Raw genomic sequence first — 15,682 nt, 5'->3', positions numbered from 1 at the left:
TCCAGGGTTTCAAATAAAAATCCTGGCTCCTGACTAACAGACAGGAATAAAGCACCATCCTCTCTAAGTGGGTCGTAACAGTTGGTGCCTAGCGTACTGTCGGTACCGCAGGATCACGTTAAAACCCTAATGAAAACCGGGCGCGGAGAAGCCTTCCGGGAAAGCCCTATAAAAGTATTTTAGATGAGTAATTGCAGCCCGCCTGGCTGGGCTCCGCCACGGGACTCGCTGGTGACCAATGACGCATCTCAAGCGGTAAATGATTCCACTGCCTATAAAATGACACTAGGGTCTAAAATCCGAGCTACCCCATAAAAGGGGGAAGAGCGGCATCTTCCGAGCAGGTGGGCTAGTAAATGAGCAGTCAGGTGGGCTGAGTCTCCTGCTCAAATGCACCATCCTGTGAGCGCCAGGCCCGCCTGTTCTCCGCTCCTTTTATTTTCTACATCAAGATACCAAGTTCTCCCTAGAGCTCTGCAAGCGGATCAGATCAAAGGTGGCAGGAAGCAAGCCCTTTCAGGGGAGGCGCCTCCCTAAGGCTGGAGCACACTTCTCAGCTCCAAAGGTGCCCAGTCTTCTTGGTACCCAGAGGGGGACAGAATCCTAAATCACACCAGCTCTGCTCCTACTTGGAGGTCCACGTACCCACCATCAAGCCCTGCTGTGTGAGACCCCAGAACCGCGTGTCTCTGTAGCTTCTGGAGGCGTTGCTGACCTACCTCGCAGCTTCTTTTGCCAATTCATCTCATTGAAGAGGTCCTCGGATCGCAGGAAGAAATCGTTGATCTTGCTGCCTTGTTCATCCCGCTCTGTAGTGTAGTATATTCGTAGCTTTGACTCATTGGTTAGGAATTCACATATACTGGGCACGGGGAAAACAATCTGTTCCATGGTTCGGTCTAATCGGACAATCTAGGGGGAAAAAATGGATGAGGTTCAGTACTTATCATCTTCAAAAACCAACACACAACTAAGGACCTCTACACTGGCAACGGGCTCCGTATTGAAGGCCCAGCACAGCACAGACTTGATCTAGACTTCTGTGATTTTGTAGCTCCCAGACTGGGCTGTATCTCTTAGATCTATAAGAAAGTAGTTTTGGTAAGTCTGTTAAAGTATTTTTCTAACCTCAGACCCATTATTTTGACTAGTGACTAAGTTTTATCTGGAACAATTTAAAGCGTGTTTTGTGTACATATTCAGATGAGGCTCTGGGCTGGGGATATCCAGTAGAACTTTCTGTAATGATGGAACGGTTCTGTGTCTGCGTGCCTGCCCCGTCCTAAAGGAGAGTCACTAGTCACATGTGGCCATTGAGAACTAGCACGTGTGGCTAGTACAACCGAGGGTCTGAGTTTAATACTTAATTTTAATGTAAATAGCCAAACATGGCCAGTGGCGATCCTACTGCAGCGCTAGGCTGTGGTGCAAACCTCACCTAACAGCCTTCCTCAGATTGCAAAGTTGCGTTATTTTTCCTACACAGGAACTCTACAAGGGGACCACTGTTTATGCAGTTGCAGTGACCTCCTACCCCTGACTTGTCATGGCATCTAACATGTGCGATGCCTGAAGCAATATGCCCATTTAACACTGGTATAGTAGAACTCACTGTTCTTTAAACTAGCTTTGTTGGGTCCCGGGGTGGACACCTCACAGATTTTCCCCGGGCCCTTCCTAGATGGGCTCAATCCCCAGAGAGAGTTGTCTGGTCGAGATGGTTCAAATTGTTCAACACTGCATTGTCACAGTCCTGGGGGGCAGAGATTTCCAAAGGGGTACGGGCTGCAGTATCATAGGGGCATGGCCTCCCTTTATCCTTCCTCCCCAGAGGCTGGACAAGTCAGGTGAGGCCCAGGGCCCACGCCCTCTACAAGAAGATCTGGTTCTCTCTCTCCCAACACTGTTCCCAACGCAGCAAGAGAGGTGACTCAGGTCAAGCTGTAGTGGGAAACTCTCAGAAACGAGACAGGTTCCCACAGCCCTGCCTCCATAAATTCTGGGAGACGTCATCTTGAGACCAACGGCTTGCAAAGTGAGTTGGAGATCAGGTTATGGAAGCTTCCTTATCATACTAATTGTGGGTCATAAGCCAACCTCATTTAACTGGAATTGTAGTGCGGGGGTTGGTAACACGGGTGCACACACAGTCTGAAGTCTCCCACTGTCCAGAGCCGCCCTGCTTCACACCGTCAAGTGGGCGCTGGATCAGCCCCCCCTTACACGGCAGGAACATGATCTCAGAAGTGTGTCTGGGCTCAGGAGGCAACGGAGGAGGACACAGGAGGCCTCCTGGCAAGAACTGATTCCCAGACTCCAGGGCTACCCGGCCCGAGTGACCAGAGTGAACGCACAAGGGTCTGCAAGAGCCCCAGGGAGTGACAGCGCTATCCGCCTTGCATAGGTAATTCATAGGTAATTGCATAGGTAATTCCCTGGGAGGCTGGAAGGTCCGGGCAGCTGCCCAGGAAGAGGATTTAAGAGCTCGGGACACCCTGCCTGGCCATTTCTCTCTATCCTTTAAGATTGATCCATGCCTCTTTATTTCAGTAAACTTATAGTTGGGAATCAGAACTCAGCCCTTCTGCCACCTCTAACAGGGTGGATGACGTTGTTCACACCTCTTAATCTGATCAAGCATCAGTCTGCTCCCCGGTGAGCCAAGGAGCTCGAGATGATCTCCAAGGCTCCTTCTCCTCTGACATTCCACACCACAAACACCTGAAGCTCATCTTCTAAGGGCTCCAGAGAACAAACTTCCGGTCATCAACAATAAATCAAGAATATGAGCTTACACACACCGTCACGATCAACTAATCAGTGAAATGACACATTTTGTTAGGACAGCCCAGAGGCCCGAGACAGCGGGTGAGAATACACTCTTACAAGACTCCATCCTGAACATTTCACACGGCCCAAAGGAGCCTGTGAGTCCTTCAAAATCTTTGCCCCGACACTGATACTGAATCTGTGCATTTCCTCATTAGCCAAACAAGACAGACACACCATCGCTTACTGCCCACAGCCTGCACCCACAGGTCTGTGCTCTCTCGACTGTCAGGAGACAAGGCAGGTGACATAAAAAGCACCCATAGGCTCGGGGGTCAGCGCCAGACTTGGGTGAAAATTCCAGCCCTGACAGTGATAAATGGACAGATGACACAACCTCTCTGAGACCTATTGCAGAGCTTTCCCAGCTGCGAAATGGAGAGGATTCTGTTTCTTGTGTGTGTTTTCTCTAAGGCGGATCTGGTCGTATCACTCCTCGGTGTACAACTCTCCAATGATTCCACACTGCTCTAAGGGTCAAGTCCAGACTTCTTCTGAGGACGGCGGACACGGTCCTGCAGGCTCTGGGCCCACCCGTCTTCCCTCTCTGATCGTGGGCTGCTCTCCCTCTAGCTCCCTACATCCTACCTCCTCACCTTCACCTCCCACCTCAGGGCCTCCCCGTGTCTGTCAAGCTCTTGCCTCCCAGCTCTGCCTGTTTGTTCATTCCCATCCTTCTGAAGGTCTGTGCTTCGATACCAATCTTCAGAGCAGGCCTCTCTGACCACCACAGTCCACAGCAGGTCCCTCCGGGGGACCGTCTCGTGATGCCTTGTTTGTCCTCACGGCCCTGTCAGAACGCATGGCGCGTCTCCTTGTGTGGACTCACCTACCTTCTCGCCAGGCCTCACGCAGGCCTCGGGACCGGCCTGGCCATCACTGGCTGTTAGCACTGAGTGCAGGCCCTGGTGCACGGTAGCTTCCCACAACCTGTTTACCGTTCCGACCAATGACCGCGTGCCAGCCCCAGCCCAGGGCACCCACACCGGAGGCCCTCGACGCAGGCCCAGGCCCCGAGTTTACCCTGCCTTTACCTCTATCTGGGCCGTGTGCTTGGCGTAAAACTCCAGAGCTTCGTCTCCCTCCACCTGGCCACCAGGTTTCAGCATGGTCTGAAGTTCTTTGTTGTGCCGAGCCAACTAGAACACAAATACAGAAAACAGGGGAGTCACGTCTCTTTGCAACAGGAACACACAGCTCCTTTCCAGCTCTGGGTACAAAAGACGCATAGTAACGAGCAGCAAGCTGGGGGGCAAAGGGGGCGAGGGCACCTCTCCTCCCCATCAAGGGTGTGCTGCACGGCACCTATTCCGGGCTCCGGCAGAGCAGCGTGGAAAGCGCATGCCCACTCGAGGTCCCGCTGTGCCCCGATTCCTTTAGCCAGGCAGGAGGGAGATGGGGTTTATCCATCCAGCCCCACGGAGCCTGCATTCGGAATGTCCCGAGACCTCTCAGGGGCTAACTGCCAGGAATGGAGGAGAGAAGGGGCAGGGATCTATCAACCTCCGGCCCAATCCCATCACTGTTTTCTACCAAACTCCTCTACCTAAGAGAGGTGAAAGGGACAGGAAGTGCCAGCCTGCAGCAGAGTTCCCGGCTGCCCACACACATCAGCCTCCAGAAAGAGGAAGTGTCTGCAAAAGCCCAGCCACTTGGGAAGACAGTTACGAAACAGGGCCTTTTGGTGCCAGGGTAGGAAGTATTACTACATCCCCCAAAATGCAAACAAAAAGAAGTCATCATGACAAGTTCCCAAAGATTGCCAAGTGCGATCGGTCAGGCAGCTGAGGTTTGTTTCTTTAGATGGTTAAGACAGACTCATCAATATTTATGAAAAGACTAAGACTCCTTTCAACTGTCTTGAGACACAGTCATGAGCTATCCAAGTGTCACCGCTCAGCGCGAACGCTTTTAAAAAACGTGGGGTTTCCAAGGACATGACCCTACGGGAATGGGCAATGGAAGCAGCCTGGACCTCGGCACATTTGGTCAGGTGGCTGGCAGTACCCGTTACCACGAACCCAAACAAGCTCAGGCTAAAACCTTAAAGGAAAAGTAACTTTAAGGGCACACAGCACGGAGTCCTGCCCAGCAGGTGGGCGTGGGGAGGGGTGGTACCTGATGAGCTAAGATGTAGATGTTGTGTCCCACGTTCCTGGGGGAAGCAGCTCCGTCCTCGCCATTCTCTCCATCCTCGAATTCCACTTCGCCTTGCATGTAGGCTTTCTTGATCACTTCCACCTGCAAGAAGGGCCAGGGAACAGAGTTCCTGCTTCAAGGAAGGCCCACGTAGGACTGGCAATGACAGCACGCATACTATCAGTCTCCCCTCCCGGGGCAGACACTGCTCATCGGCCTCAGTACGCTCGGCCAGCAGGCGTGGACACAGCCTCAGAATCCTTCTCAATATGACCGCAGGCAGTCACCACCAATCCGCCTTCAATGAAATGAGAGGGGAACCCATTCACTCTCGCTAGGCCACGAGACATTCTGTGGCTGGGTCCACGCCCTTCTCCTTTAGAACGGGACAATGGCTAAAACAAAAACCCAAAAAGCCTCCAAACAATGATACGATACAAACAAAGGCTAGAAGCCATGTTTTCCCTTTCTCTCCATCTCATTCTGCCAACTCTCCCCATCCCCTACCTTTGCCATTTCAGGAAAAACTAAAAAGGAAAGCATTTGCCTTTAGGAATAGCTGATGAAACTATTTTCTGACTCCAAATGTTTCCCTGTCTCCCACAGCCTACTCCATGTGAAGAAAATACCACTAACAGGCGACATCTACCAGCACCTTCTATGTGCCAAGCACTGTGTCCAGTATCTTCATTCTTTCAGAAACTTTACTGCTCATAAACATTTTATGAGATGTCAAAGATTCCGCCTGATTATGGATGAGGAAGCAGACGCAGAGGGGAAGGAGGCGTGCTGAAATTCGCACGGCTAGTGAGCTGAGCTTTGCCCCTGACTGTCTCACGCTGAGAGCACGCTTCCCAGAGCGTTCCGGTGCCGGCCTTCCTGCTCCCAGCCACTGGCCTCAGCTCCCCAGGAACACGGCTGGCTCTGCCCACTTCTCAGTCCCTCCCTGGTGCCCAGCACAACGCCCTGGACGAAGCAGGGTCCGGCCAATATTTATCAAATGAACCTGTCATTCAAGATTTAATCATTCAACGATTAAGAACACAATGCTTTCAACCCTTAAGTTGTACTAAAAATTAATCATTTTCTTTGATGACTCAGAAGGCATTTCCGCCTCCTGCATCGCCTCGAGGCCATTACTCTGAATTATTTCTCGTTATCTAAGACCAAGCACGGCAGAGGGACGCACATTCCTGTACTGACGTCAGGTCAGGCCCTAGAAATAATTCTGGAGACAAGACCCTCGCTCTCTCAGCTTGTCTTCCCTTCGCTTCTCTAAAACCAAACTGAACAGACAACGTGTTGCACGGGACGTGGGAGCCTGAACGTAGACATATATGCGTGTACACACACACACGTGCACACACAAATGTACACACGTGTTCCGGACATGTGAGCGTCTTCGCTATGCACATGCTCAGAACCGTGTTTGCTCCGGGAAGCCTTTGACTCTTCTCCGAGATTCGGGAATGAAGCTAATCAACCACAAGGGGGCGACCCGGGAGTCAGTGGCACCTAGAGCCCGGGGTGCTGCCAGGTCCCCCACCCAAGACGCGGCGTGCTCTGGATTGATGGGAACTGGAGCGGGGTCTCTGCTAAGTCATCCTGTCCCTACTCAGGAGCGACAGATCCCAGCCTCCCCCAACCCCAGTTACATAAGCCATTATGTAAACTCAGAGAGGACTTCCATCTCAGGCTGAGAACTCACTCCTGACCTCAGAGATCAAAGAGCTGGGCTCGCTGTGAACTTTATTTAAAGGAACACATAAAGGGACTTCAGCCTGGCCCCAAGTGCACACTGGGTCACCGGGGGGCAGGAAAGTTTTAGTGCCCTCATTTAGGTCTGTCAGTTACAGTTCATCTGCGTGGGAAAAAGTCCGAACAGAGAGTTCCGTCCTCAGCTCGGTTCAGCATCTCTGAGAGCTGCTGCCTCACAGTTTGCAACACAGACTCCCAGCCTGGAAGTCACAGCCAATTGTGAATATCACCCCCCAAATATAAACAAGATTGTGTTTTCTTTTTTAAAAAACCCAAAACATCAGCACCCCCCAAAACACCCTTCTGTTGCCCAGACTATGGGCACCAAGGAGAGATGTGAATTCTTGAGCCCTGGAAGAAGACGCGGCACAAAGCGGCAGTGAATGAAGAATTAAGAGGAGACCGTGCATTCTCGAAGGGTTTACCGTGCGTGCGGGCACTGTGCGCAGGGCCCGGTGGGAATCACCTGTCTTGTCTCCAAAGCAACCCTCTGGACCAGCTGATACCATCATCTCCCTTTTAGGGAAGAGGGAAGTGCAGCTCAGAGAGTCCAAGGGCCTCCCAAGGTGACCCAGCAAAGGGCAGAGCGACGGACGTGAATTCCAGTCCGCCGGCCTCCCAGACCTGTCCCGGTGCCACCTCCCCCAAGGGAAATAGGCCAGGGAGGCTTCCATGCGTGTTTGCGCTGAAGGCAGAGGACACTTACTCCACGCAGGGCTCACTTCCCTGCCCTAGGCAGGGGCCCGAATCAAACGATCTCTCGGCACTTCTGATCGTCGGCATCGTAAAGAAAGCTCGAGGAGGCAGATGCCCTGCTCTGCCACAAGTGAAGCTCTGATGCTAGGCAGTGCCACGGCCAGAGGCTCAGCTGTGCGACTCACCAGTTCCTTGGGCCTCATGTTATAGAGTATCCTCTCGGCATTTTCACTGTCGTGCCTGCTCTCCATGATGGCCAGGAGCAACTTGGATGCATTGTTCTAATTGGAGACACAAAGGGAGGAAGAAATGAAGAGGAGCTACTGGGGGCAGCTGGCCTGAACCATGGGTGACCAGCTGCTGCGTCCTGGCTAAAGACACCCTGCCCCACGGCAGAGCATAAATCAAGAGCATCACCAGACTGAGAATGTGCCACCTGACACCCCAAAAACATGTCCGCAGAAACTGACTGGGGTCAAAGAGGCACCTCTTGGTTTGGGCACAGTTTCCCCCTTATGTCAGTTGGTCCCAGTCCTAGTGGACATTTAAACATGGGTTCTGTGGGTACACTGGGACCCTCATGATGACAGTGGTCAGGAAGCACCTGGTACATAGACCCACGACGCCTCCGGGGGGTGGGGAGTGGTTATAAACACTGTGATTCAGCCTTGCAGGTCAGAGAAGGCAGGCAATTCAGGTAACGCCCCCCGCCCCCCACCATCCTAAAACAGTGCTATCAGCTCTCATGACCCCTACTGTTATCATGAGATACAGCGACGCCAGTTAACAAAAGTGACCCAACGGAGCACCATACTCATGCCAAACCATAATTTTCCATTACATTCAAAGTTTTCGTGTGCCCACACCCTGTACTTCTTGACTTGAGCTCATTTTAGGCCCCGGGCCTATGATAATCCATATGCTTCTTCATGTATAGGACTCGAAAGTTGTTGTTTTGGTGAGAGGGGGCAGTATCTTTTTCTCTCCCCAAGCACAGATCACAGCAGTTCCATCGGGTTGTTGTGCTATCAAAAGCTGGCTTTTCACAGGGCAGAAACTTCCGTAATAACCTTCAGGTTACCGGATTAGTGGTTCAAAAAGCCACTGAAACGCCGATTAGGAAAGCATGAAATTCTCAGTTTATTTCAGGCTCTCATCATATATATTCTGATACATGGTAGCCAGGGATGTGAGCCTGAATGATGTCCAAGTCACTTCTACAACACGATTTGTCAAAGGAGTTAAAAATAGTCCCCTCCCCCCCCCAAAATCCACTTAAACCATACACCCAAACCATCTATTAGTTTGGACACTCATTTGGAAATACTAAAATAAAATAAAAGTAACTGTGCAATTCCTGTGGGCTTCTGTGTTACCACCTTCCCTAATGACCTTTCTGTCCTCCGGCACCACTGAAGCCATAAATACAGATCGGCTTTTCAGCTAAACCCTGTAGGTCCAGGCTCTCCTGTGACAGTGATAAAGTGGCCCAGTGCTGCAAACAGGGGCAAGATGCAGGGCAGATCTCAACCTGCCCCAACATGGGAACGGGTGAAAATGAAATGTGCTCAGTGAGGCTAACATTTCGAAATATACTTTAGACACCAGGATGGAGCTGCAAGTCTGATTCTCAGGATTGAAACTTTGGACTCAGAGAATCTTTGGAAGCCCTAAGATAAGTGAGGGGCTTTTTGTTCATTTGCTTTTACTTTTTAATATTTTTTTAAAATTAATTTTCTTGGTACCCTCAAGAAATCAACATCAGAAGTAGTGGATCAGCTTCTCAAACACCCCAGAGGCCGGCTTGTAAACCCAGCAGCTTCATCACCTTGAAGTCACTGCTTCAAGGTACTTAAGCTTCGTCACCCCATAAAACTATTTTGGTATCAGAGGGAGTCAGCATGTCAAGGGTGCTTCTACATCAGTCATCTGTCAGCCACTGTTTGTACACGACGCAAAGAAACTCATCAGAGGCCCAGAGGCACGATTCTGGACAGCTTAACTCTCCTTATTTTAACCCAACACTTATGAACCACCCTTCTGCTAAATCAACCACAGAACAGAAAAAGGTGTTGCCGGATAATATAAAAGTTCAACTTTTTTTTTGGTCCTAGATAGTTTTTAGCTGTACTATTCTTGAACTGGCCCTATGTCCTCAACGGGGGAAAGACGAGAGACCACAGAGGGAATGGAGTTTCCATTCTTTCTCCGTCTGCGGCTTTCGGAATCAAGGCTGCTAGTTCTTGGATGCGGTTCGAATTTGTTTCTCAGCTTTGAGTGATGACTTCTCATTCCACGTGACCTGTGAGTTGAAAAGCTGGTATCCTGTCCCAAGGCCTTATTTGGAAGGGAAAGACTGAAGTTCTGCCTTTTACTCAGAACTTGCAGCGTGGATCATTCATTTACTTTAAAAGAACTGTCTTTAGTATTTAGTTTCATGGCAGTGACCATGTCGCGTGCACAGGCAATACACAAAAGGGTTTCCAGATGCTACTGTCTTTTGCTTTCAATTCCTACTTGCCTTCAGTTCTAATACGAGGTCCATCCTCTTCTTTCCCAGAGGATTGATGTCATTGAGGATCAGGGCCGTGATGATGTCAATGCCATTGGATTCATGGGTGGCTATGCAGTTCTGAGGAAAGAGACACATGCAGACATTACACAAACGCTGGTCACAGATCAGACGTCACAGGCCAACAGGCTCAAGTGCTATTTCAGCACAATGCTCGCCAGTCCCAGTAGTGTCTCTAGGGGAAAGCAGCAAATTTTCCGTGAGAAAGTGGTAAAAATAAAAGACAGATGAAAGTCTCTAGTTTCAGAATTAACAGTAAACAGTAGGAAAGTCCCCATGCACTGTAACTGATAAATTGGCCGTGTCTAATCCAAACAGTACAGTGGGCTTTTGTTCTTAAAGGAAAATATGGCGTGTGACTGATTCCGGGTCCTGAGCGCTGTTTTCCCCTTTAGAGGTGTGTTGCATTCTCTCTACATCACTCGGTTTTCGTACTGCACACTTTTGCTTAAGGCTTAAGTTTGGAAAGCACGTTTTAATTCACGTAATATCAGAATTAATCACCTTCCCCCAGGTAAGATCCCCGTTTGCAACAGAATTCACCCCAGTATGCTCCTTTGAACAGACCTCTGTTTGGCAGAAAAGCCATCTTGAGGTTATAAAGAAATTCACTTAGATAAAGCCTCTCCCCCAAAGCCTGTTGTACTTTTTTTGTTCCTTTTCACTTTAACTCAAACTACCCCATTGGTCCCATCAGGAAGCCTGGAGACTAAAGTGGATCTAACGAAATGCTAGCCTCGTAGTCATGGACAACTAAGATCAGATTTTTTAATATACAGCAAGTGGTCCCTCTTGTAAGCCGTTCTTCTGGCCTTGCTTCCCAAGTAACGCAGCATGTCATACCTTTCCTGGCCACTGGGTTTATAATGGGCTATTTAAGCACTGGACTACCCCCTCCAGCCAGGACACAGCTATAATTTGAGCTAAAAATCATACTCATTCTAGCATCAGTGCAAAACTGCACGGAATCTGCAAGACGTCAGGGATAAGCAATGACTCTACTCAAGAAACTATTGGGTTCCACTCCAAAAATATACTTCTCGAGAAGCGTAAGTCAAGACTAACGGAGTCCTTCTCTCCTCTGAACGTCTGTGGTGTTAAAGTCTCAATCATACATTTTCTCATGTTATTTTCAAGTTGTCTCATATACAGCAAGGTTTTTCTCTCTAGTTCGGTTTAAACCTCCTTCCATGAAGTAGCCCCTTTTTGAGTCTTTCCTAATATTTGAAATAGAGCCCAGTCTCCTGGTCATATTCATTTAACTCCAACTTTAATATGTACCCCTAGTCAACTTCGAGTTGGGCCGTTCAAACCGAACCAAGCTGGGCACGATCACCCCGACAGCCCCTCAAGTGCCTGTGATTAGGTCACGTCCTGAAACATGATAATGCTCGGTTGCTCCTTCCTCACTGCTTGGAAAAGGCCTCCAGTTCTACTGAATCCCTAGGTCCCTAGGTAGATGCTGTGTGACTTCTGAACTAGTCCCTGTCAACAACGTTTCAAAATGATAAACTTCTTTCTCCACCCCGAAATGCAAATGGATTTACCTGGTTCTCATGGCAAGGTCCTTGACAGTATTCGGTCAGACTTTCCAGGGTTTGGTTGATGAGGGCCACATTCTTCTCGTTGATATAGAGTCCGAGAAGACCAAGACCCCCGGTGGTACTTCCACAAATACAGTCCAGAAACTGTAGCGTCTCACATACCAAATTGTAGTTGGTCTTGTTATTTTGGCAACGAAGGAAGTTCTGCAATTGGGCAGTCCCCAGGTTGGGGGAACAAAGGCAAAGAGAAGAGGGAAAAGGTCACTCATTCTGCCCTTTTGATGGTATGTAATTGGTTGGGGCCTGGGATTGAGCAGCAATTACGCAGAGAGATGCAGTGTTGGGTAGAAGAGTCAGTCAGCCCCCATGACGGTCAACCGTGGACATGGTCTATGGCAATGGCTGCAAACACTGTGGCCTGTTCTCCAAGGTGCTTTTGTATGGGATGCAGGGGAGGAGAGCTCCTCTCTGACGACCCAGTTCAGACTCCAGTAGCCTTTTTAAGTTCTCATTTCTTTCTTTTCCGCCCCAGCCCACCTCCCCACCCATCACATGTTAAGTTCAGAGCCTTTTGACGTTTCCAAGGACACTAGTTAATGTTTACAAGATGATGCTGTGGACTGGATGCTGAATGCCCAGAACCTAACACTGAGGCTAGTTCATCACAGAATGAAGTGTTACAGGCTGGGCTTAAGCCCACCTGCCATGGTGGGAACCTGGCTTATCTTGTTTGGCCACTTCCGTTATTACAGGAAGGAACAAAAGCGAGTAAATGTGTGTGTGCTTGTGTGCACGTGCCCGAGTATGTATCCTCCAGGTAAACTTGCAATGCTAACAAGAGGCATAACAGCAGATAATTTCTCAACAAAGTCAAGCAAGCCACATTCAACCACCTCATAACTCACAGTCTATTCTGATGCAGAGGAGTTGTTTTTTGTTTTCGTCATAGACTCCAGTAATCTCTTCTTAAAAGGAAGGGAAGATTAACCCCAGATATTCTTTTGGGCATAGTTATAAAAGTTACATGTTTACTGTAGAAAACTGTAGAAAACTGTATCTTTTTAAAGTAAAAAGATATAATCAAAAGATAAAATGAATGTTAACTTTTGACCTGGTAATTCCACTTCTATCACTATTCACAAAGTACGTACTGGATGTCTGCTACAGCACCGTTTGAGATAGAGGGGAACTGGAAACAAGCTAAATGCCCGTCAGTTGGGAAGTAAACAAATGATAGTGTATCAGCATCATTTAATATCACAAGTTGGAAACACTGAGGTAGGTCCATACGTGCCAATATGGAAAGATCTCTAGGACATACTGTTAAGTTAAACGAACAAAAAGGCAAAGAGCAGATTAATATATATCCAATGCTTCCATCCAAATATACAGAAAAAGGACAGGAAGGATACAGTCCAAACCAACAGCAGTTCTCTCTGGGTAGAGACGTGGGAATGGGTAGAGGGGCTGTTTTCTTAAACCAAACACTTATTTTCATTTAAACCTTCATAGAATATATTCATGTATTCCTTGTGTAATTAAAACATCCATAAACGCCCAGATTAAAAGCTGGTAATCAAGTTTATGCTCGGCTCATCCTCTAGATAACCCCCCCCTCACCCCCACCCCAAGTTAACCTCAGGGCCTTCTGCGCAAGCCTTCCTGACTAGTCTAGAAATTGCACAGTCATTCAGGTCCAGGTGGAGGTGGAGGAAGGACAGGTGATTTGAGACCACGTGGGCTTTCGTAAGGTGACTATTTTTCTAAGGGTCACAGGAAGCCAGAGGAGGGTTCTGCAGCCATTTCTCGCCCCAGCCCCTCGGGGAAGATGCTACCTGTTCGAGGGCCTGGCTGAACCCCTCAGCATGCAGGGGTGGAGTGAAGGAGTATTCAAGGAGAGGGCAGGAGACAGCCAGGCTAACCTAGGCTCAAATTCACAGCATGGCTCTCGAGGCCACTCTGCCTCTGCAACTCCTGTGTCATCATTCCTGCCACGCCCTGCCCCTCCCCACCTCTGCTCAGGGATGTGGCCACTCCCGTCATGCCCCTTTCTGTTCACGGACATCATCTCTCCTGCCATGCTCCTCTGGCTGGCAGCAATGAACTTCTTCCTGCTCTTTAAGCACCCTCCATTCTCTCATCTCCTGGGCTTCAGCCCCACTATTCCCTCTGCCTGTCACTCCCCGCCTCCCTGTCTCCACCCTGATTAACTCCTCTTCCTTCAGGATGGCATCTCAAGTCACTTCTTTCAGGAAGCTCTCCATCCTGACTCCAGTGAGATTGGGGCACCAGCACTGGTGACCGACAACTGGCCCAGGGACTGGCTCGTGCCATGGGCTTCATAAACACCGGCTGAAGTATCTGGATTAAGTTGGATGAAGGAAAGGGGCCTTGGGAACTCATCAAGGCCAGCAGATGACATGTCGCAGACTCCCCAGGAAGGACGGTGGGCTGCCCTTTCTTGAAAGCCTCTCCCATTTCTCATGGCCTTTGCAGAATGTCTAGCCAGAATCTCTCCTTCCTAACTCAGTTCCATTTTCTCTTGTTCTCTACTAAAACAGAGGCGTGCCACTCGCTAAAGGCCCATGGGAACTCTTTCTATGCTCAAGGAATAGAGCTCACCCATAGCGCATACCACCTACCCCACCTTGTCCAGACTAGAGAAGTCCTGTTCTTTTTGTCGTCTTCCTTGGAGGGCCAGGGACCAAGTCAAGATGGGTAGACGAAGGAGGTCAAAGACTTCAAGTCTGTGCTTAAACAGACTGCAGTGGAGAGAGAGCAAGACCTGTATTCCTTAACCCAGGGGAAAGGCAAAGCCAGCCTCTCAGGGGAAGGTTCAAAAGCATACGGAAAATGGTTCAAAAACAGTCCTTCCCATCACGTCTCTGGCTACTGTGAACAAAGCTTGCTTAAGGCAGCAACCGTCCATTCGGCAAAGTCAAACTCACTGGCTTTGTCGCTACTGAACATTTACCAACAGGAAAGTTAAGGTTCTAAATACGACAAGGAACTCCGGGCAACTTCAAAGGGCCAGAGTCCCTCTCTCTGGGCTCATGTGCACCTCCTTATACCAGGGAGCTGATAATTCTCTCCTCGCGAGAATGTCTTCTCCCTCGGAATCCACGAGGAAACCCTGACCCAGAGATCCACCATCGGTTCCAGAAAACTGTCAAGAGGGTGGCAGGCAGAGTAGTTGAATCCCACCTAAAACCATCATTTTGAGAACTGGATTCCTACAAACACCATCGTGTCAGAGCAATGTTATTACTACCTCCGTGTGCCTGGCTTAGTGGGAGTCTGTAGATGGGGGCAGCACTCATCCTTGTGAACCACTGGTCCAGATCACTGGTTTTCCAGCCACTCCCTGCAAAACCCTGGAGGAGCCCAGGAATGCCCCAGCTCTCAGGGCTCTTGCAGGTATGGGAGGAAAGCAAAGTTCTGACACTCTGTCGTTTCTACTCTGAACAAAGCAGCTTTGTTCTCATCTCCTTTACCATGTACGTTTCTGCCTAAGATGTTCAAACGGAGGATTCTGCAGCCCCAAGCAGTTAACACCACTGGCGTTATAGAACCTTCAAAGGTTAAGTTGCTAAGCTTTAAATGTATATATATTGAAATATACTGTACACTTCCTCTCCCCCCGATACCACTGTTTCTGGCAGAGTGGCGTATTAGAGAATGTTGTTTTGGAAGGACTCATTAAAAGGGGCTTCTGCCCATGGAGTTCTTAGGGAATTCGTTCAAAGCAAAGTTTTGCAAAGAGCTAAGGTACAAAACAAAAACTGTGAAGACTTCCCCAAAGGAAGTGGTGAATTCGTACAATGGGAGCCTCCCTCTGCTTTCCCAGTGGAGGCTGGGTGTGCTGTGAAGACGGCAGGTCAAGGGGGCGGACGGAAGGTAGAACAGGTCCACGAAACCAGAGCCACGTCCGGGAAACAAGCACATCAGGACCGCCCCTCTGACATTCACGGATGGACTCACTCAAGGTAGCCTTGGGTTTTGTTTGCTCAGAACTCAGCAGACATCAGCTCCTCTGGGAAGCCTTCCTGGACCCAGTTTACTACTGTGTTGGTTCTCTCGCTCTGAACCCACAAAACCCCTAAGATGACACAACTGGAGCACTTATCACCCTGCACGGCAGCCT

At 49.4% G+C, this 15,682-nt stretch overlaps 1 protein-coding gene across 3 annotated transcripts in view; it reads right to left on the bottom strand.

The window, feature by feature from the left end:
- The window catches only part of ITPR1 (inositol 1,4,5-trisphosphate receptor type 1), a 321,687-nt gene that overhangs the window by 52,755 nt on the left and 253,250 nt on the right, over positions 1-15,682 (bottom strand). For all 3 annotated transcript variants that reach the window (XM_029244000.1, XM_029243998.1, XM_029243999.1), the window contains 6 exons: positions 11,542-11,742; positions 9,944-10,054; positions 7,608-7,703; positions 4,948-5,070; positions 3,864-3,968; positions 720-912 (listed from right to left, as the gene is read on the bottom strand). In XM_029244000.1, the coding sequence (XP_029099833.1) occupies positions 720-912; positions 3,864-3,968; positions 4,948-5,070; positions 7,608-7,703; positions 9,944-10,054; positions 11,542-11,742 (829 nt within the window). The remainder of the gene's footprint in view (positions 1-719; positions 913-3,863; positions 3,969-4,947; positions 5,071-7,607; positions 7,704-9,943; positions 10,055-11,541; positions 11,743-15,682) is intronic.

Source organism: Monodon monoceros, unplaced genomic scaffold (genome assembly GCF_005190385.1).
Source record: "Monodon monoceros isolate NGI ecotype Baffin Bay Population unplaced genomic scaffold, NGI_Narwhal_1 Super_Scaffold_3, whole genome shotgun sequence".
NCBI lineage: Eukaryota > Metazoa > Chordata > Mammalia > Artiodactyla > Monodontidae > Monodon > Monodon monoceros.
The sequence above is the reverse complement of the archived record's forward strand: the minus strand, read 5'-3'. Positions and strand labels throughout refer to the sequence as shown.